Source organism: Corvus hawaiiensis, chromosome 4 (genome assembly GCF_020740725.1).
Source record: "Corvus hawaiiensis isolate bCorHaw1 chromosome 4, bCorHaw1.pri.cur, whole genome shotgun sequence".
Lineage (NCBI taxonomy): Eukaryota > Metazoa > Chordata > Aves > Passeriformes > Corvidae > Corvus > Corvus hawaiiensis.
Window position 1 is genome coordinate 49,848,832 of NC_063216.1, and position 22,837 is coordinate 49,871,668.

The 22,837-nt window shown below is 39.6% G+C and overlaps 1 protein-coding gene across 7 annotated transcripts in view; it reads right to left on the reverse strand.

Moving 5' to 3' along the window:
* TMEM117 (transmembrane protein 117) overlaps window positions 1-22,837 on the reverse strand; it is a 195,096-nt gene that overhangs the window by 1,451 nt on the left and 170,808 nt on the right. For all 7 annotated transcript variants that reach the window (XM_048301544.1, XM_048301543.1, XM_048301542.1 and 4 more), the window contains one exon: window positions 8,131-8,260. In XM_048301544.1, coding sequence (XP_048157501.1) covers window positions 8,131-8,260 — 130 coding nt within the window. The remainder of the gene's footprint in view (window positions 1-8,130; window positions 8,261-22,837) is intronic.

A 22,837-nucleotide genomic window follows, 5' to 3' on the forward strand; every position in this document is an offset into this window, starting at 1 on the left:
TTGTTGGATATACCAACCATGGTGTGCAGGTATGTTCAGGTACGGGCAATCAGACAAACTGATTTAGAGATATCACACCCTTGAGAAATAGCAAGGGCTGGTTGTAGACTTCAGAGTCTAATCAGCTTAGCTTTTCTTATAATCTGTGTCTATGAATACACAAAACAAATTATACTATTTTCATAGTCAAAGCATGTCTCACATTCTAGTTGGACATATGTTAAGATCTCACCTCTGCAGTGATGACTGCCACCAGCCAAGAACCTGGAAAATCTACATGTCAGCATTAAGTGAAAATACATACATGGAGGAATGTTCCTGGTGGTGATGAATGATCTTGGACTCTGCTAGAATCATATTTAAGTATGCTTCAAGTGAAAAAGAAAATGTATCAGAGGATCTATCAAATTACTTAGGCTAGTGACTTGCAAAGAATTAACGGATTCCAGCTCCTGAAAGTATGTGTGCTCAAATTGCATAACCAGAATTCTTCAGGAGGGTAAGGAGACTAATTTCTTGTATTCAGCAATTATGTTTAATAGTTCTTTTCAGTTTAGATTAAAGAGATTGAAAATGAACAAGAACATTCATTTTCCTGTGTTATTGTCACTGTCCAGAAACAAAACTGAACTGAAAAGACCTTGACAACCATCCTGTAATTCCTGAATAGCTCCTCTATCAAAGTCAAGTTGGATGGGACTTTGAGCAAAATAGTGTAGTGGAAGGTATCCCTGCTTATGTCAGAAGGGCTGGAACCGAATGATCCTTAGGGTCCCTTCCAGTCAAAATCGTTCTGTGATTTCTCCCTGGGATTTTGTCAATATGATAAATGACATGTTAAAGAAAAGTATCTTTTCAGAATATCATCACCACATTTTATAATATTTAAGTTTCTTAAATCAACACCAAGAGACTGAAAGTGATGCTAAAGTATGAAATAATATAACAAACAATACAATGTAACTTGATGTTTCCTGTGGATGTTTGCCATGTATTTCATGTTTCTAGTTTCCCCATCACGTCTATCTTTCAACAGAAAGACATAGGATTCACTGATCAATAGCTGCTGTCAAGTAGAATATAATGGCTTACTTCTTGCTTTTTCCTCAGCTAGGCACTAACTTAGATGATTCTTCTTTACCTTACCACCTTTTCTTAGGACACAATGATAATATTGCTATTTTTCATATTCTCACTGTCTGAAAATGTTTTGAAAATGGTTGCGGGTTCAAAAGTTATTTGATGCTGAGTGTTTGACAGAGTGAAACGAGCCCACACACAGAAAAAAAATCACATAATTCTCATTTCCTTAGGAAAAATAGGCTAAACACAAATTACAATAAAAATTTAAAAATGCTCCACCCCTTTTACATTAAGAATTTAAGTGCTCGCCTGATCTAAGATATACTGTTCCTGTTTCATAAAAACCAGGAACTTGAAACTCCCTCATTCAGCTTCTAGTCAAAATTAGGCAGGCAGAAACAAAGCCCTGAGCTCTGCTGCTGGGATTGTTGGGTCTGTGTGGGCTATACAAACCACTTAGGTCCATCACCCCATCTAACGAAGATGAACGGCGACCTGAATGTCTAAATGGCAGCTCGACTGAGAACAGCTGCTGTTCTATAGTGGATTTTCTCCAAACTACTTAAATTTCTCATTTCTAGACAAGTTTTCCATCCTCTGCATCACTGTCGTGCTTGATGAGCTCTATGACTTTTCCTTTGGAATACTGTTGTCACCAGAACCAAAGGCTGTGTATGAGTAACAGTCTCACTATAACCATATATGAGCACAATGACATCTTTCTGCTTCTACTAAGTAATCCCTGTAGCCAAGGGCTGCATTAATCTCCTTAGACACAAAATGACTGAGTTAGTGCTGTCCTGGGTACTTACAGAAAGTATTTACCTCTTTCAAGAATGCAGCGTCCTCTGCCATCTATCCCTCTCCAAGACATGTACTTCACTGCTGTACTTGCAGGCATGACAGCCAAATAAACCAAGCAAACAATCCTTCTAGATCCATGATGTTTTGGAGCAGAAAGGTGTCATTGTGTTCATTATGGTTATACAGAGACTTAATATATTGAACAAAGTCTCTCAATGTTGTCTCTCAATGTTAAACCAAAGTTTAACATTATAACTTTATATGTGTATAATCTATGTATATTAAATGATTATCTATTGCAACTTAATTTTAGCATAATCATTAGCAAACTTTAAGTCATATATCAAGCTTATATAGGAAATAAGCTAGGTAAATTAAAAGTCAATCATGACCTTTGATTTTGAGCATAAACAAATTCAAGTTTGTAGTTTTGCAAAGGATCATAATAAATATCCTATGAAGCTAGAGATATTAGTTTTATTTAAAAATATTTCAAGCTTCATTCCAGGTGAAAAATGTCAAGGGAAAATGGAGCCCTACACTAGGAAGCCATTTAATTTGTCTCTTAGCCAATTTCTGTAGCATTAGTATCACTGCTGCTTTAGGGTTGGCTCTACTTCAGTGAAATTTGTGTGGCCAAGAATACTGGCATATACCTGACCCCACTTAGCCCTTCTTGGGTGGAAAATGATTTATTCAAAGACAAAACTTGAAATGGAAGGATGCAGTAAGATCAGCTCTCAAGACTGGAAGGCTAGTCAACCATTTCAGCAAACTGAAAAGGATTTTATCCAGTCTTCAACGAAGTTAACAATGAAGAAAGTCATGTGGGAAAATAGGTTGTGTCGTTCAACCATGTTCTACCTAAAAAAAAGACCTGGTTAATAATTGGCTTTCACAGCACTGACATTCCTACATGCTACACATAATATTTGGAGAGTTCGGAATCTGATTTGGTGTATTTGGAAATGTGTTACAATACAGCAATTTGGTGCAACAAAGATCCTCTGAAAGAAAAACTGGAGGTATGCAGTTAGACAAGACTAACTAGACTAGTGTCCTTGCCAGGTTGTAACGCAAAATGTGAAATGTTTTTATAGGAATTGTAGACTACAACCAGTATTTGGGGATGAAAATTCATTCCTGTTTTCTGAGAAAGCATGTCTGTTGAAGAGGATTGTATCCTCCTGGCTAGAGCACTCACCAGAAGGGAAACATTGACTCTAGAATAATCTCCACTTGTGGCAGTTTGGACCTGCATCATAGGACCATGCTCTGAACCCCAGCCTTTACAGAACTCTGCTTAGAAACAGTCTCCCCTCCCTGCTGAAGCTGAACAGCTGTACACTGCACATGAATGTCAGGGGCCTTCTCATGCTGAAAGAAGTACGAATTTTTTATTTTCCCCTTTTCCAGAAATTGAACAAGACTGTTTCACCATCAAAAAAGATTTTTGGGCAATCCCACACACAACATTTGGAATACATCCCAATATTCCAAACCAGCTGCTGATTCTGGAGCAGTTTTATTTTTGTATGTATTTTATTTTTGTATAGTCTGGAACAGACTATTCATTTCCCAAGAAAAGGATCTCACGTAGAAGCCAGTCCTCAGCATCCCTCCTGAAGTCAAGAGGTAATGTGAAAATTCCATTTAATAAGGCTAGACGCAAGCAGCCTCATGCTGTGCAACCACAGCCAGAGGCTAGCGGGGGAAATGTTGACTTTAGACTCCTATCTCAACTGTAATTTCTGTCTAAAACCATTCAGACACTGCTGTAAAACGTTTGAAATGTTCTTCCTATCTTCTGTCACATTAGTGTTATTAGCTAGATACATGCATGCAGACAGACCACTCGCAGCTGATCTAAGACGTTAATCCTCTGAGGTTTTTTTCACGTCTGTGTGCATGGCCAGCTTTGTTTTTACCTCTAACCTTTCTATTTTTGCTTACGGACTCCCTCAGGCTGCTCTGTGTAGGCAATGCTTGGGCTGAATCTAGACACACTGCTGGTTTAACTCCATGAGCCAGCCATGCCGGGAACACCCCAGCTATGAAGGTGATGATTTCTCCTTTGGGTGGAAGGGCACTTGGGCTAGATCAGCCCTCAGAAACATGTTATAAACAGCCAGAGAAATTTCCCATTTCTTCTCACACCTAAACCTTAACATTTTCTGTTTGAACATTATCTGCATTCTTGAGAGCAGATGCCCTTGGATTTCCAGTGCTGCTATTAAAGGGTACGAGGCAGGCCCCCACAGTGCCTTTTAACCATGAAAGAATCTGAAGTAACAAAATTTACTTTTAAGTTTTACAAATTTCCCTGGGTATTATAGAAACTAGGATAGACTATGTATTTTCATAAACATCAGCCTAAAAAGGAAAACACATACTTTGCAATGAACCATCTGTCAAGGGAAATCTAGATGAGCTAAGCAGATGCAGGAATTGAAGTTATTTTTGATGTCCATAAAAAAAAGTGGCTATCAAAACAGGATGAAAATATTTAATACTCAGTAGATGCTTGCAAGGAGTTCCTAGATGCAATGAAATGTGGTACTCAGTTACCAGTAAAAATAAGATAAGCTTTTCATAGTAAATTTAAAATTACACTGAATCATATCAGCTAGAGTCAGATGTTAATTCAATATTACCTCCATCCAACTTACAACATTCAGAAATCACAAGTCAGGCCTAAGAAAGCATGTTATGAGTCTAAAGTAGTATGGGTTAAAATAGTATAGTTAGTAGTGTTGTATTTATCTGCCTTTTTGGACATTGAATTATGCAGAAGCAAACTTCAATTTTTTTTCTCTGCAATCATGATCTTTATATTATGAAATCTGAAATTCGCATTTAGTCACTGAATTCAGGAGATAAGTCTTTAAGACAAAACAGTAAAAAAAGAAAAAAGAAAAGGAAAAAGAAAAAGAAAAAAACAAAATGAAAAAAAGAAAAAGAAAAAGAAAAAGAAAAAGAAAAAGAAAAAGAAAACGAAAAAGAAAAAGAAAAAGAAAAAGAAAAAGAAAAGGAAAAGGAAAAAGAAAAAGAGAAAGAGAAAGAAAAAGAAAAAGAGAAAGAGAAAGAAAGAAAAAAAAGAAAAAGAAAAAGAAAAAGAAAAAGAAAAAGAAAAAGAAAAAGAAAAAGAGAAAGAAAAAGAAAAAGAGAAAGAAAAAGAAAAAGAAAAAGAAAAAGAAAAAGAAAAAGAAAAAGAAAAAGAAAAAGAAAAAGAAAGAAAAAGAAAAAGAAAAAGAGAAAGAAAAAGAAAAAAGAAAAAGAAAAAGAAAAAGAAAAAGAAAAAGAAAAAGAGAAAGAAAGAGAAAGAAAAAGGAAAAAGAGCAACTGTCTTAAGACTTGTGATAAAATCAGGAGAGCTGGCAACACAGACCAAGCAACTGAAATTCTTCATCTGTACAGAACTTTCACAAAGCCATTAAGGACAGACCAACAGAATGGTGGCTTGAAGTCCTTTACTCGTCTGAGTGTCACTTTCCTTAGAGCTGCTTCTTTGTGGGACCATTGCTTATTTGAAAAAACACTATTGGATAGGGCTGCTTTTATTTAGATCAATCAACAGTGACTAAGACTGTGTAAGAACTAATAAAGAATAAAATTTGCCAGGAAAAAGATGGCAAATGCTATTTCAGCCATGCTTTTCTTTCTCCTTGCTACTTGGGAGAATATGGTTTCCAGTTTCTAAAAATTAGAGCACAGGTCATAGATTTACAGCCTAGATTTAGCTATATAGCTAGTACTAAAATAAATGTTTTTCAGGCCTCAGTGATCTTTCCCTGTTTGTTACTTAAAAGAAGTCCTATGGTTAAATTTAACTTCTTGATTCCATGTATTAAACAGGGCTTAAATAGAGTGAGCTCCCTGCCGTTGTCATTGTCCTACCCCCATGTCACCTGCTGCAGTTGCATTCATTCTCTACCCTCATTTTAGATTGGATTATATTCATCATTATATAGATCTATAAAATATATAATTTTATATAAATATATATATAACCAGCTTTTTCTTTTATTAGCACCTTGATTTGAGTAGAATATTCAAGTATCTGCACATCCAAACAGTAACTAGAGCTTGAAACTTATCCAAGATGATGCCTTAACCTAAGACAAGAACTGATGGCAAGAACAGATGGTTCAAGCAAAACCTACCCAAAGGGAGGTTCTTGTGCCATGTGTTATGGCTGTTTATTAGATCTCCTAAAGGGTGGTGTAGCACTGAGATAAGACAGGCACTCAGTAGACAGGATACGTGATGTGCAATCAAATGGATTGATTTGTCTAGCGAATCTAATAAGTGGATCTTGTTAATGCTGAGCAGGGAAAAATTTTCCTCAGCCTTCATTCATTATCTCATCCTCATTAAAAGAATGCCTTCTCACTAGAAAATCAGGAAGGACTCCAGTCCTCTCTGCAGAAGACTACAATGCATAAATATTGGTTTTATTTGGTTGGCTTGTTTTCAAACAGCAGCACTGCTAGCGGTTGCATTTCCGATCACTAATTTATGTTCTTTGCTCTTGTTCATTCTCTGATTATCCCTGATTATCATCAATGTCCCTGTCTCTATTACAATACAAAAATGTCTTTTGCTCTTCAATTCCTCTTCTACCACCCATTAATTATATGCCAAATTTCTGTATCTGGTGACACAACCCAACCTGCCATGACTCAGTCATTTTTTCTGCTCCTCTGTGCATCCATTCCACTACTTTTCCCTATACAATGGAATAACAGTACAGCATCTGGGAACTTTGTGGTACTGAGCCCCTCCAAATTCATTCCCTAGTCTTGAGAAAAAAGAAAAAAAACCTATTTTGCTATCCCTGAATTCCATACCTATAATTCACATAAAATATTTGATGCTTAAACATTTTTTTTCCTCTTCTCCTTTCTCTTTTTGCTCATTTGGGAGAGAAAAATGTGTTCATCATGTACACATCATATCTCCTTTCACCCTACAGCTTCTAGTCACTGACTGGGCCATCATTTGCTTTATCCTGTTCCATAAACCTCTAATGGCTCGATGGTCTCCCTCCAATGTGTACCTGCTCTTCTTTCTCCTTGCTGGCTGGCTGTTCTCTGTCAGCATTCCAGCAGGGCACCTACATCCGATTTTGAAAAACTTTCTATCCCTCCCTCTGTAATTCCTGCTGGCCCATTTGCCTTCTTTCAGTCAATAGCCAACAGGTAACTTCTGCACTAATTTTATCTTCTTTTCTGTTTTTTAATCTCATTTCTGCATTCTCTGCTGAAAATACCTTTTCTGAGGCCTCATTCAGTCTACCTCAACTCAGTGCTGGCGTAATTCTTTCCTTGACACATTTTCTTCCCTTGGCTTCTGCTGTTTGCTGAGCTTATGACTCACCTGCTAGCTCTTGGCCTTATCTTTGTATCATCTCTGAACACTCCTTTTGTCCCTGGTCTGCAGGAGTTTCATATGGCTGTGTCCTTGGTTACCCTCATCTATCTTATTTCTGTGTGGCGTCATGTGCTGTGACCTTTTATATTAGCAGTTAAAGACCCCTGCCAATTCACACCTGCATTCTTCTGTTATCTATTATTATCCATCCATTCTCAATGTAGAGAGAGGAGCTATACTCCTTTTGTATAGCTTGAAGGTAAAACCAAAATATTTATCCCTATTTAACCTTTTTCTCTTTTTCATTCCCTACCATTATTAAAATACTGACTCACAATATGCAAGGATCAGGTACTTTTTATCTGTATGTATCATCCATTTGAATAACTGCAATACTATTTTATTTGAGGTTATTTAACTGTCTGCTTCTCGTTAGATGACTGATGAAAGTATGGTTATGAGTGGCCTTTGCCAGATGAGAATGACCGAAGTTATGAAAAGATATTAGCATAAATCATGGCAAAGGCATCTGAAAGCATAAGAGATTTGAAGATGAAATAAGCTGCTAATTTCCCTGGGAGAGTAATTTTAGATGAAAGATGTCTGAAGCTACATTGTGTATTACTTATTGTCACAAGAAGTTGCTGAAATCCATGAAAAACAGCAGGCCTCTCTGATTTGTAAGATATGGGTTCCTCATTTCCTTGAGATGTTTATATATGGAGAATATGGATATGGACAGATAAAGAGATAGAAAAAAAGTCTGGGGCACACACACACAAAATACATGTTTAAGACTGTGGTAGCATACATTTATTACACAGAAGCAGTTCACTCTGTGACTGTGTCACAATCTGTAAGATTACACACCTGTTATATGTATGTGATATTCCTCTTTCAGTATCTTTTGGAAATAAGGTACTTTAAATTGCATGTGTGCTGAGGGCAAGCCTGGAAGATTCACTTCAACATCACCCATAAAATGCGGAAACTCCCAGTCCTGTAAAAAAAGAAAAATAAGAGCATAAAAGTAAGCTTTCATGGTATATTTTTGCCTTTAAAATGGCTTAAATTAATAAAGGAGAAATATTCTATATTTAAACCTCTCATTATTGGATTTTCTTACTTTAAGTTTGACTGACCCACTTGAAATAGAATGCTTTATTTATATTAGATAATACAATATAATTTTTACCTCAGCTCCAGGTAATTATGTTTTTAAAAGTCCACTTCAGAATGACAATACTGAACCCACCCTATCAGCTGATAGTACAAAACAGTCTATGGATAAGAATATCTATTTAAAACCTGACAATACTACAAATACCTATATAAAAACCTTGCTATGCTACTTACAATTTTAGTTACTTGTAATTTGGCAAACATTTTACAGGTACAAAATTGGCAAAGAAGGCCTGAGCCTTTCAAACATTACATATATTTGTATTCTACTTGTTCAACTTGCAGGGTATTTTCTGTATTTTGCCTTCAAACATTTAAATAAACAATCACTGCAAGTGCAGGCCCTTCAGCATTGTCTGCTTGAATCAACCCACACACAGTTTTCTCCACTGCCATATTTCAGCTGACAAGGTAATGTTGGAAATGTGGAAGCTCTTACCTAGCAATATGCATATTTTGGTAGTGTGTGGTAACCCAGCTGGGGAAGAGCTGCATTTAAAGGAATTTTTCACTTGGTTATCTGCACCCACCTTCAGTCACTTGAAAATGGGTATGATAGCATGGCTCATTAGAGCCCAAACTGAAAGCCTAGCAATAGTGCTAGAATCAGTATGATTACTGCCAGTGTCATTACTCTGTGCACTGCAGATTGTTGGTGATCTCCTGTTACAAACACACTGCCCCTGTTCCCATGCACACCTGGATTTGTAGCCAATAAGCTAGTGCAACAAGCACCTGAATTACTGAAAATAAAGGAATCCGAAATGCAAAGAACTCTGTGAGTGACCTGTGATTCCTTCACAGGAAAACCATTCCAGCACAGACACCTCCCCATGAGAACCAATTCCATGATTTAATTTTCAGTTTTGTAAGGAATGGTAAGCTTCCTTTTTTTTTTTTTTTTAATGTAAAAAAATAAATATTCAATGCTAAGAATCATCTACCAAATTGGGAGGAACTGTTGACTCCCTCAAAGGCAGAGAGGTGCTGCAGAGAGACCTTGGCAAATCAGAGGGCTGGGCGATGACCAACTGTATGAAGTTGAACAAAGACAGGTACCAGATTCTGTACCTGGGATAGGGCAACCCTGGATGTACGGACTGGGGAATGAGATGCTGGAACGCAACGCTGTAGAAAGGGACCTGGGGGTCCTGGTTGATGGGAAGTTGAATTTGAGTCAGCAGTGCCCTGGCAGCCAGGAGGGCCACCTGTGTCCTGGGGTGCATCAGGCACAGCATCACCAGCCGGGCAAGGGAGGGGATTGTCCCGCTCTGCTCTGCACTGGGGCAGCCTCACCTCAAGTGCTGGGGGCAGTTTTGGGAGCCACAATATAAGAAGGATATAAAGCTATTAGAGAGTGTCCAAAGGAGGGCAACCCAGATGGTGAAGGGCCTTGAGGGGAAGCCATGTGAGGAGGGACTGTGGTCATTTGGTCTGTTCAGCCTGGAGAAAAGACTGAGGGGAGACCTCATGACACTCTGCAAATTCCTCATGAGGGGAAGAGGAGGGGCAGACTGATACTCTGCTCTGTGGTGACCAGTGACAGGACCGGAGGGTCACAGCCTGAAGCTGTGTCAGGAGAGAATTATGTTGTATATGTCAAAAGGTTTCTCACCCAGAGGGTGGTTGGGCACTGGCACAGGCTCTCCAGGGAAGTGGTCACAGCACCAGCCTGACAGAGTTGAAGAAGTGTTTGGACAATGCTCTCAGGCACATGGTGTGACTCTTGGGGTTGTCCTGTGCAGAGCCAGCAGTAGGGCTTCTGGATCCTTTTCAGCTGAGGATATTCTGTGATTATATGACCTCTGAAAGATTAATCACTACATATAACTTAACTTCCAAGACTTGCTAAGCTCTCCAACATTTTCTACAATGGAAGGGAAATTGAAGAGTTTTATGATCTGGGAATAGCACAGCCGAATCACGAACAGCTGATTTGTGCTAACTATTTGTGATACTGAGTTAAATGGATTAACAGGAACACAAGCCAGGAGAAAATCTGACACTTTTTGCCTGGTTCTTAATGTTTACAGCAATGTAGAAAGTGCCAATTTACAAATGTAGAAGATAAGAGAAATAAGGATGCTCTCTTTTAACCTTATCACTAATGCAACACATGCACTCCTGGTATACCTGCCCAGCTGCACAGTCCCTTAGCCTGCATCTGTAGACATCCCCTTGCAGGTGGTAGGCATTCAAAAAATACCCAGACATAAAAATTTTATGCATGCACACTTTCAGTTCACAGTTTCTAATATACATCTCTGGACTGGTGTCTCTGGTTAACACATACATACTCTCACCCAGGAATAAATATGAAGAAATACATTACATATTCCTGAAAATAAATGAATGGAGAACTGTGAACTCTGCCTTAGTTATAAGTAAACATGGGTCTATAAATCTGGCCTCCTGCTCCTGCCTTGCCCCAAGGCTCCTACTGTGCCTTTTGCTGATCTACAGATAAAATTCCACCATGCAGAATTTTGTACTGGACTGTGTCTTTGCATCTGAGTATTTTATTAAAAAGGCTTTTTTCTCATCTGGATGAGTATTACCTGATAATAACATTTTCTACATATATGCCCCATAGTGTATGAAGCACGCCTGAATTGTATCATGACCTTTACTACCCTGAAGCACTGTAATATGGCGTGGCCATAACTAGAGAGATGGGCACAGGCTGGTGCTGGAGAGCTCACAGCTGTAAACAACTCACTGGTTTTCAGCTAAAGAAATGCAGATCTGGGCTGGGCAAAACTACTTTTAGGGGTCACAAGGAGAGCAAAGAAGTATCTAACACGAGGCACTATCTATAAAACCTTATCTGTAACATGAAGCTTCAGATCAAGGAGGAAACGGCAAGGTCTAAACGTATGTTATCAAACATAAAGATAGCCCCAAGCAGCTCCTAGCATAAATAAAAATAAACCATCCTGATGAACATCATATCCTTCCCAGCAAAGGACTCCAGATGCCAATGACATGCCATAATGCTCCCACTGAACCCCATAGACTGAAACTGCCCATTTCAGGACTCGCAGGAACAGAGGGAGGGTGGATGAAACATCAGGAAAAGCAATAGAAACTAAGAAGTGTGTGTATAAGAATTGACATTATTATTATTATTATTATTATTGTTACTACTACTACTACTGAAACATCCTTCTGCACAAAAGTATTCTTTTCTGTAATGATTAGGTCTCAACTGATAATGATTTTTGGATTATACTGTTTAAATTTAACACTAAAAATAAAATCTTGGCTTTATATATAAGGGTCCTTCCTCACCCATAAATAACATTTTGAATACAACACCTTTATCAGAATGTTTATACAGTCTGTTCTTTAAGAACAGTCCCATGATATTACAGAAATAAAATAATGAAAAAACCACCCCCAACAAATAATAAAATGTATTTTAAAGCAATTTTAAGAAAAGGAAACTAAAATAATGAGTTAAACCTACTGATTTCCATGGAAGTCACCACAGCTGCAGCAGTTAGGAAAATGAAGCTTTAAGTTAGGGATTAAACAGTCTTTGGAGCTTCATTTGACTCACAGCTTTGGTAAGTGTGAGTAGTGTCACAGAGAGACATTATCACCTGCAGAAACATAGCTGTAGTATTATTACTGTGCCGAAGAAAAGTAGATTATTATTACCTTTTCAGACTAATGCCAATATCAGGCTGTCAAATACAAACCCAACAAAGTGGCCATTTTACTGTCTAGATTCTAAGAAAATATTGTCCAAAATATTTTGACTCTGTTATTTTAATTTTTTTCCTTACTGACAGGGAAAAGACAACTTAATTTCAGCAATATCCAGAAAACCATTTTCCTAAGAAATTCAAGATGCCTTGTAGGTATATTCCATCTCACTTTACAGCTACACTCACAGTGCAAACGTACAAGCCCATAAATCCCACTTCCCACTCTGGAACATAGGTCAGGCCTGCATCATGTTTCCATGCATGATATTTTCTCTCTGTGGCCTCTGATATCAGTCTGTGCTCACCACTGGGACATGAGTGCCATGTGCAATATTCTTAAAGTTCTCAGCTTATAATTATGCAAAGTTCACTTCATCAGCTTTAGTCCTTATAGCTGAAGTGCCTGTACTGTGCCATTTCTGGGATCTCATTAGGAACAGGGCCCAAAATACCAAATTTGGAATGCATTGCAGAATTTGAAAAATAAAGCCATACAACCATACTGTTAGCTCATACATGTACCTTTCATACTGCATGAACAGATTTTTTTCTCCTTTAAATCCATCAGCATCAGATTTCTAATATTCATCCACTTCAGTGGTTTCCAACCTGGGGGGGATGGGACTGTGGCATACATCTACTCAGCGTGTGCACACGAAGCCAACCCAGAACCAGCAGGCTTAAACCAGCTGCACAGAGGTCTCTAACCTCAGCAGAAAGTTTTGTGGCATGTGCAAATCAAATAAGGTTATTGCCTCATTTCACTCCAGTCATTGAGGAAAGGGCAGCCAGAGGAAGAATTTAAGATCACTGAGGGGCTCATCCTGGTGCTTCAACGGGCAGACAGCACCTCTGATTTCCATCAGCCACTTCATTAAACGCAGAATCACAGAAAAAACCTGAGAAGACCATGGTATTTTGATTATCTTCCCTTTGGTTCTAGCTACCCAGATCAAACAAATGCACATACTCTCTGCTGCAATGCCAGGTGTTAGTTTAAGACCCTATGGTGCAGCTGGCAGCACCAGTTTGGTACCTCTTTAAGTAAAGACATTTTTAGCAATGGTAACCAAGCATCAAAGCCAGACTTTCTGATATGATCTGGCCCTTTTCTGCCATCATCTGAGGAAAAGAGAAGGCATATCCTGGGCAGCCCTGCCCTGACCTCAGGCCAGGACACACAGCTGTTCAGGGGTATATTGGCAATGCCCAGTGCCCTGGCTGAATGCAGGATTGCTCCTTGGTGGTTTTTGTTGCAGGTTCTGAGCCATGTCTCCAGAGCCCAGAGGATGAGGAGCAGGTGCCAGCAGGATTAAGTCGGGATCATTAGCTGTTTGGGAGGGGGATGCTAGCCCTCAGCAAACCACACCCCATGCTTCATGCACACACAACCCCGCATCCCTCAGCCACAAGCCTCTTTCCACCCAGGGAAAACTGCCACAGAGAAGGTGGAACCACAAATAGAAAACACTAGCAATTAATGGTGAACAAATATGCCATGGTTTTATCTCTCTTCCTGTTTGAATATAGCTCTTGGTGTGTTTATACACACCAAATATGAAATAACACTAAGAATAATATAAATACTGTTCAGATATAATAGGGAAAGAGGAATAATTCACACTGAATATTTCTGCTGTAAGTAGTGATGACGTATACTATATTTAATGCTATGAACACATTTGTACTTTAAATGTCTCAAAATAATAAATGAAAACAGGGCAGGAACTGAGAAAATGCATATATGAATGTGTATATGTGTTACAGAAACTGCCTATAGCATTTTTTATTTATTTATTTATTAAAAACTTTTTGAGGTGAAGAGTGTTTTCAGGTATCTTTGCATCTTGGAACATGACAGACAGATATCTAGGAGAAATCTCAGGAGAGGCAATGCTTTTGTATTTTTGCAAGTGTTTGAATTAAGAAATGAACAGCTGGGATTCCTCTGTGGTTTTTTCTAATTTCATTGCAGTGCTGCAACTTGCAGTGATCTCTACAGCTGAGATCTCTGCAGCTGTGAGCTGCTAAAATTCAAATATATTTATAATACTTCATTCAAACATAGGTAAGAAAGGAAGTCAGCAGCCATGACTAGAACCCACTTTCATGCCTGTGAGATCAAACTTACTGCTCAGCTTCTGTTCTTTGACAAATAGAGGAAGAAAGTTTGATAGGCATTGCTGGTTTTAGCCCTTGTTAAACAAAAACTTACATCTACTCTTAGCGTTACCACCTGTATACTTGAATGGCTTCAGTGGGGCTACTTAGCTCCCACAGTGAAAGATGACATGTTATTCTTCAGAAGATCTCCTCCTTCATGTTAGTACTATCAGTGCTAATTGATTCATAGCTTTCAAGTCCAGAAAATTTTATTTGATCTGGTCATCTGTCTTTGCTTCACCTGTCTGGATTGTTACTGACAATAATGATAACAAAACCCCATCAGGAACTGTGGCACCAAGTCCCTTACTGAAGACACTGCTTCACCTTTTATCACTTAGTCTTGATTTAAAGAATTCAAAATATGGAAAAATCACTGTAGTGGTAGAATAACTGCTTTGGTTGAGATCCAAGCTGCTGAGACAGAAGACTGAAGACAACTTCCAGGACCAGACACAGGTATAGAAAGGCTATCCCTGCACTATATGGCAACGTAAGGCATGAACATACAACCCTACTGTTGTTCTCCATCATCTTCGTGCTCTTCCCTCCTCAGTCTTCACTTAGCTTCTTCAGGCTCCTGGCCTTTCTCTAGAAAGACCACTACAAGTCTTTCTCTTTTTCTCTCTTATTTGAGAAAATGATAATGAGACAGCAATAAGTCCCTTTATGAGACTTAAAGCAGCAATGCATGCTTGGCCTTGAATGACCTCTTCCATTAAAAAATCATTACAGAATCCTTCAGTCCATTATCCATTTCTACTTATTTAAAGGCAACAATTCCCAGGCCACATAGGACCCAAACAAGCCCTTTGCACTCTGCACCTTGAATCTACACATTAATGCATTTTGAGCACAAAGCAGTGTATGCACGTCCTCAAAACAGTACCCCTTGTTACTGAACTGTCTGAATTGGTATTTAGCCTTTCCACAAGAAGCTCCAAGTAATCTCAGTATTTCAGTCCACCTAAAATAAGAAATGCTTGCATTTCACTGAAAGTCCCATATCTATGCCTGTTTCCATGAGATGGCACCTCCCTCTCTCCCCCCTGTGACTATGGCTTGGGTATCATCATCAATTCACTCCCCAGAACCGTGTAGTGCCTTGATATAGCAGATCTGTTTTGCATAACATGTCACAGATATGAAAATTCCTACCAAACCTCACAGCTAAAATGGTTATCAAGGCTCTCATCATTTGCTCTTCAGTTATGTTGACACTTTTCCTCTGGCCTTCATGGGTTCAGTTGTTCTCCACTGATACAGAAATGCTGCTGCAAAGACCATTCTCCTAGTCTATTTTTTTGACCATGACATCTTCTCTTTCATCCAATAAATTACAGGCCACTTCCTTTCATTCAAATTCTTTTAGATTTTTCAATGCCCTATGTACAGACTGTCTATATGACAGCTGCTCCTTCAATCAGTCTGTAAGTTCAGGCCATATTTTTTTTCCCTATTTAGAGATTATTTTTTCCTCTGAGCAGTTCTCTATCAGCTGCAGAGCTTTATCCTGTCTCATTCTTCTCTATAATTCTCTTTTGCTATGACAAAACATTAGGATGTCATGCATTAGGTATCCTGGATTACCTGTCATCCTGACCAATAAAGTTGCTATTGCTTGTACCCGCCTGTCTAACCAGTTATAACTCTTGGATTTTCTTTAGCAATGAAATTCTCTAGGACTGGAGTTGTATTTTGGTTGTCTTTGAGCATCATCTAGCACAACACTGCTCTAGTCCTTATTGATCATTGCTAGTTCCTTGATAGGACAAATATTGCTAGTCATGTGAAGAGTTAATGGCTATCCATTCATTTTCTTACATTAGGAATAAATTGCATTTAAAAACAAGCCTGTGCACAAGGAAGGACGGACACCAGAAGGTCTCAAATCTTGAAATATGTAGTGACCAGGAACAGCAGTGGTCACCATTTCGTCTTGAGGGCAAGGACTGTTCTGTCCTACAGCTACCCTCTAAGTTTTAAGTACTTATTAGTGTCCAACAGGAGCAAGGTGAAACCACTTTATCCATTCCCGAGGAGTGGCAGGCACCATAAAGCACAGCCTCTGTGCACTTAATCCCAGGATGTCCTAGGAGCAAGTCCACCAGTTTTTCCACCAGGTAAATGTGAGATTTCATACATCTAAGATGACGTGCTGAGGTTCCTCTTCATTGTAAATCACGCTCACCTGTTGAATAGCTATTCACAGCTGCTGAAAATGCTGATTAAAAAAAGATACTCAAAAGTAAATGTTCTTTGATTTTCTCTAAGTTTCTCCAATTTTTGTAAGATTTTACTCTTTTTTTAGTGTCTTAGTCATGTCTGATCTCAGTTGAGATGAACAGATAATTCATCTGGATTAGAAACACCAGTGAAAACTTTTCCAGTTAATTCTTGAGTCTGTTAAGCTGATAAATAAAGTGGTAATGTTACGATATTGTGTATCTCTAAAAGACAACACCAACTGTGTCTTGCTCTCTACTTGAAACTTCCCAAAACCACCAGTGAGTTGTAACGGTTTTTCTAACTACCTCAGTGACACACTTTATGAAAGCAATTTCTGTGGTGAATAGGAGAAATGAACATTCACTAATAATACACAATACTTATATTTACAGATATCCTGAGACTACAGCCTGCTGTCAAGGGAAATCATGATGGAAAAGTCAATCTTTCTGGTACCCTAGAAAACCAAATATCTGACTACGATGTGGAGAATAATAATAAATTTAAAATATATTGCTGTATAATCATCTTCAACAGTATCAGAACATTACAGAAGTACATGCAATGAAACACATACCAGTGCATTGTGAGAAATATACCCACATTGCAGCTGAAGAGTAAAATGGTATCTGGAGCATTTCAGGATTTGTAAACACTGCTAATACCATTTGTACCTATTTGAGAACAGCAAGCTCTATTTAGAGTTCCAAAGTCATTTTGCATTAAGACAACTGTCTCCAGGTAACTTCAGCTGTATTAAAATGTATATTTTTCCTTCTCTTTCCAAATATCCACATACATGAATTTCCTTGTTGCCTGATATTCAAATTTTTATGGTGTTTTTTAGTATTGCCTAAACCTGAGAAGAAACATTTGCTGTAAAATACCTGAGCAGGTATTTCCTCACTGTAAGCTCTGCAACACAATAAAAATGGTGTTATAGAAATAAAGAGCATCTGGAGCAAGGGAATTACTGTATGTTGTTCACTGTAGGTGGAAAGTAAATCAGCTGCATCAACATTAGAAACGGATGACTGAGGAGCCACTCTGCTGTGGACAAAATTCCTTCAGATTATATGTGCTCTAAAGAGTTTTACCATCACCTGTTCTGAGGCCCCAAAATTTGGGTCTGGTTCCAAAGAGAACTATTGTTGGGGTCCCTCCCCTGCCGTGTAGCCCTGGGAGAGGGGCCCTGAGGGCACAGACACGGGGCTACCCTGTCCCTGCTCAGCCTCGTTCCCATTGGTTGGTTTGTGTTCCCTGCGCGGGCAGAAGGACCCTTGGTCCTGTGACTGGAACAGTTCCTGGGCAGAGCTCCGGCCATGCGGCTGGAGAAATAAACATCTCTGAAACAGCTATCAAGAATCTGTCTGTCCATATATATTTCCTTTCCACGGGACTCCTGGTTTGATATATGCGTGTTGCAGGATCCCCACTGCAACAAATGGTGGAGATTTGTGAGCAGAACGATCCCCGATCCCTAAGCGACTGATTTGTGTGAGTAAACCCTGGAAACTTTGGATTCCTCTTCTTGGTTTTGCTTTGCTATTCCATATCTAAACTATGGAGGAACCGTGGGAAGACTCTTGGCTCTCAGAGCCGCATATGGACATTTATCTTAAACTTAAAATGATTCTTGAACAACGATTTGTAAATTTTAGCTTGATTCAAGCTCAAAAAGAACTGAAACACTTCCTGGCATGGTTGTTTAAGAACTTTTTCTATGTTTCTTGGGATTTAATTCTTACCAAGGGCTTTTGAAAAACCGTTTGGACACAGTTAATATTGGAGTCAAAATATATGCCGATGGAAGAATATTTTCGTGAATACTATTTAGTTACTGAGACTGTTGAGCAATGTCAGCTGTGTCCTGGCGAAGGGAAGCCTGGCGCAGGGACCGTGCGGCCCAGGCCACGTGCACCGAGCGCTCTGAGAGCAGCAGCGAGGCAGTTCCCGCGCGCGGGCGGAGCCACGCGAGCCGCAGTGTCGGTGGTGGAGCGAGGCGCGGCGGGACCCGGCAGTGCCCGCCCGGTCCTGTGCAGCGCGTGGTGGAGCGAGCCCCGTGAACGCCCGACCGAGAGGGGCGGCACGCGGGCGGCGGCTGGCGGCGATGGCGGTGGAACGGAGCCGCGCCCAGCCGAGACGCGCACTGGAGCAGGGCGCGGGGGAGTCATCGCTCGGGGGCCCGGCCGAGACGTGGGTGCAGCGCCCGGCAGCGGCAGCGAAGCCGCGACCAGAGGAGGCGACGCACGGAGAACTGAGCGGCACGGCCCGGCCCGGCCCGCACAGCCCCGAACGCGACCCCGGGAAGAGCGCGCAGGCACCAGCAGCCCCGACAATTCCAACACGGGAGCGACCGAAAGAGACAGCAAAGACGCAGCGAGACAGAAAACAGCAGCCACTCGGAAAAAGGAAAAGATCATAGTAACTAAGACCTTAGGGATAGTAAAATGGTATAATGTTAAGCAAAATTATGGTTTTATAACAAGGTGTGACAACCAGCAAGACATATTCGTGCATAGAACTGCTATTAAAAAGAATAACCCTGAAAAATGCATCCCAAGCTTGGGAGATGGAGAGGTGGTGGAATTTAATATTGTACTAGGGAGAAAAGGGTTACAAGCATCGCAGGTCACTGGGCCTGATGGTGTTCCTGTAAAAGGCAGTATATATGCAAAAAATCGTAGTCATGTTATACAGTATCTCCATTGTAAGCCCCCCCTACAGTTTCCCTTTCCTAATCCCACCTTTCCCTTTTACCCTATGTCCTATTACCCCCAGTGTATTCCCAATCCGTTTTTTCACCCATGGTTTCCCTCACAAAACCATGCTTTTGCCAATTGTTTCCCCAAAAATCCCTTTCCAATGCCGAGTGGGGGATGAAAAGGGGGAGGGAAGAAGTTAAACCCTCTCCTGCCTCAGTTTCCCCACAAAGCATGCTCAGAGTTCTGTCTCCCTTCTGTCAGCCCTAAGATGTTCCACAGAATCTGTTTGGACATTTAAAGACTCAGGAGGGTGGCTTGTTTTGTTTTGAAACTGTTCTTGTTATGTTTATCCAGTTGTTTTCATTCTCCTTTTATTAAAATAAAACGGGTGAGGTGTTGGGGTCCCTCCCCCGCCGTGTAGCCCTGGGAGAGGGGCCCTGAGGGCACAGACACGGGGCTTCCCTGCCCCTGCTCAGCCTCGTTCCCATTGGTTGGTTTGTGTTCCCTGCGCGGGCAGAAGGACCCTTGGTCCCGTGACTGGAACAGTTCCTGGGCAGAGCTCCGGCCATGCGGCTGGAGAAATAAACATCTCTGAAACAGCTATCAAGAATCTGTCTGTCCATATATATTTCCTTTCCACGGGACTCCTGGTTTGATATATGCGTGTTGCAGGATCCCCACTGCAACAAACTATAAACTCGCCCTTGGGTATTTAGTATGATCTGAAGTGGCAGATTTCAACCAATGGTCTCAGTTTGAAACTTTCATCCAACTTGTTTTGGTTTAGGTATAACTAAACCAAATAGCTTGTGCAGGGTTCAGCATGCTGTGATTAAGGTAGTGAAACAATAATATTACATTTCCATTGAAGAACAAAACAGCATTACGTGCTACATTTGACTAATATTGAAAAACAATAGAGCTTAGGAATATGACTGAAAGTAAAAACACTGAATGCATATGGAACAGAGAGAAATGTCTCATGAATTTAAATGTGGGGTTTGCAAATAAGTCAATTCAAATTCCCTTTTCCTTAAAAACAATGTAATAACTCTTTCCAAAATTATTCTCCTCTTCATAACTTGTGCTAATTAATATATCAGTTTTAATATACAAAGAAAGATAAAGGAAACTGTGTGCAAATGTTGTAGGAAGAAAAGCTGACTTTACAAAACATGGACATCTGTACTTAACTTTTTGTTTTGGGGACAAGAGTAATATGGAATATACTTGGTCTTCCCAGCTCCCTCTTGTTTTTTTAAGTTGAAGTTCAAATAATTTTCTGTGTCCTGAGTTTTAGCCTTCTAATAGGACCACCACCAGCAGCATACTGTCTGCAAACAGAACTTCATTTCCTGAAGGCAACTTATCCCATTCCTGAACCCCACCTCCACGCTACCCCTCCACGTCCAGTTTTATCCTCAAAAGCTGTGGTGTGGCCATTAGGCACATCTGTTCCAGGAGCTGAGAAAAATGAGAAAACAGTAAGTCTCCCTATGTAAATACAGGTCTACTAGTTTTACTATTTTTGTAAAAATAAGAGCAACACAAAACTAGTGTGCTGCTGGGATTACTATACTGTATCTTTCATAGAGTGCACAGCATTACATTAGTCACTCACTGCAGTTCACTGAGATGAAATATCCTCTTATTAGAGAGACTGTATGTCACTTAATAGTTGCAGAATTATTTGCTTAAGCTCTCCTCTTTCCTATCTGCTCTCCCCTCTCTAAAAATCCATTCATTTTCTTATCCCTTGAGGAAGTGATGCTAGTACTCTCTGTATGTTATACATACATAAATTACATCCCTTAGAGAATGAACAATATCATAACCCAAAAGTATAGTCTTCAATGTGAATAAAAATTAGGGAAGATAACTCTTTTCTACAGCCTCTCTGATACCCAGTGCAAAACCTCGCTTCCTGAGCCTGAGAGAGGCAAAATGCAATTTCAGCTTTTTATACTGGAGCAATAGAGCTTGCCTTTGCCAAGCACATGCAGAAAACATGAACTTCATCCTAAAAGGTTTTCAGTGTTTAGAAACCTCCTGGGAGAGCTTGTCAAAAACACAGTGAACCAAGTTCTAATTGCACAAACTCACCCTGGTCTTGGCAAACACAACTGTTTGGTCTGAATTTCAACTGTTCCCATCAAAATCCTTGGGAGCAGAGAAAATGTTATTAAGGTGTCTTTTTGAATCTCAAAGACAAAAATCAAAGCCTGGTAGTATGCAATGAATTACAGTGTTCTCCTAGTGACATTTGAATCTAAATATAGCAACTATGCTGACCATAAGGTAAGACTGAATTGAAATTTAAAAAAAAAAAAAAGACAGATGAGACAGGGTGAGACAGGGTGGACAAGCTCAAAAGATTTGGAAATTCAGTCTAGATAAGAAACCATATATACAGCTCTTGGCAGAAGGTTATCCAAACTAACAGATGCTTCTGAAGGATGTCCTCCTGCAACCCTTCTATTTAGTCTTTACTTTTGATCTTCAAGAAATTCCTTTTGCCCCTTGCTGCTGATGCTACTTTTGGAAGACAACTTGCTAATTTCCATTCAGAGAGAATTTTCTTTGAGGAAAATCATAAGTGCCCCATGAGCCACTCTTTTTGGAAGGGAAGATGATCTTTTACACCATCTGTTGCTTCAGAAATTTTGCTTTCTTTCACCTACCCACATAACCTTGTATCTCTCTAACCTTTGCCACGAACAATAGCACTTATGTGCTTTTCCCTTTACTGTCTTTTCTCCCACAACTTCCTCCATAACATCTACAAGCGACAGACTTAATTCAGAAGTACATATTTTTAATTTTAGGAACTTTCCTGACAAAAATTTTGGGAAATGATATGTTGCCTGTTCCCAGAGACACTTTTACAAGGGCAGTAAGCAGACATAGTATCTCGCCTGGAGATAAGTGCGTGGCTTCCAAACTTAGAAGTGTAACTCCAAAACTTTTAATTACTGCCAGCAATGAATCAGGGGAGCTACATTACAGCAGCTGAGTGATTACTCTGTCAGTCTGATTAACAGGCCAGGTGCGGTTTTAAAGCAAGGTTCTGCTTGTGTATATGCATGCAGATAAGAGGTAGATATTTGTGTTTTCTGGAGGAGTTTCAGTTTAACTAGTCAAAGCCATATAATGGACACAGTTACTGAAACTTTCTGAACAGGAAAGTATAGAAATCAAGCATTATTTTCAATAGTTTAAAGAAATGCTAAATCAATTTTCTCATCAGAGGAGCTGCTTTAGAGCAATTCACCAAGTCAAGATAATGAATGAGCTTTCTTTCACAGCATTCCTCAAGGAGGAATTATCCCAAATGATATGGTTACTTAATGCGAACATTTATAAAGGGACAGTCATTATGCGAATTATGTATTTTACATAATTTATTTCAACTTTCAGTCTATAGCAGCGCTTTTATCTTTCTTTCATTCAGCGATAAAAAAGGCATCAATTATAATTCTCCTAACATGTCTAAAGAACAAATGTCTGCTGTTGAAGTTGCTGCGCTCATTCAAACATATAATTATTCATCAGAAGGTCCTGGGCGATCTACATTCACCAAAATAA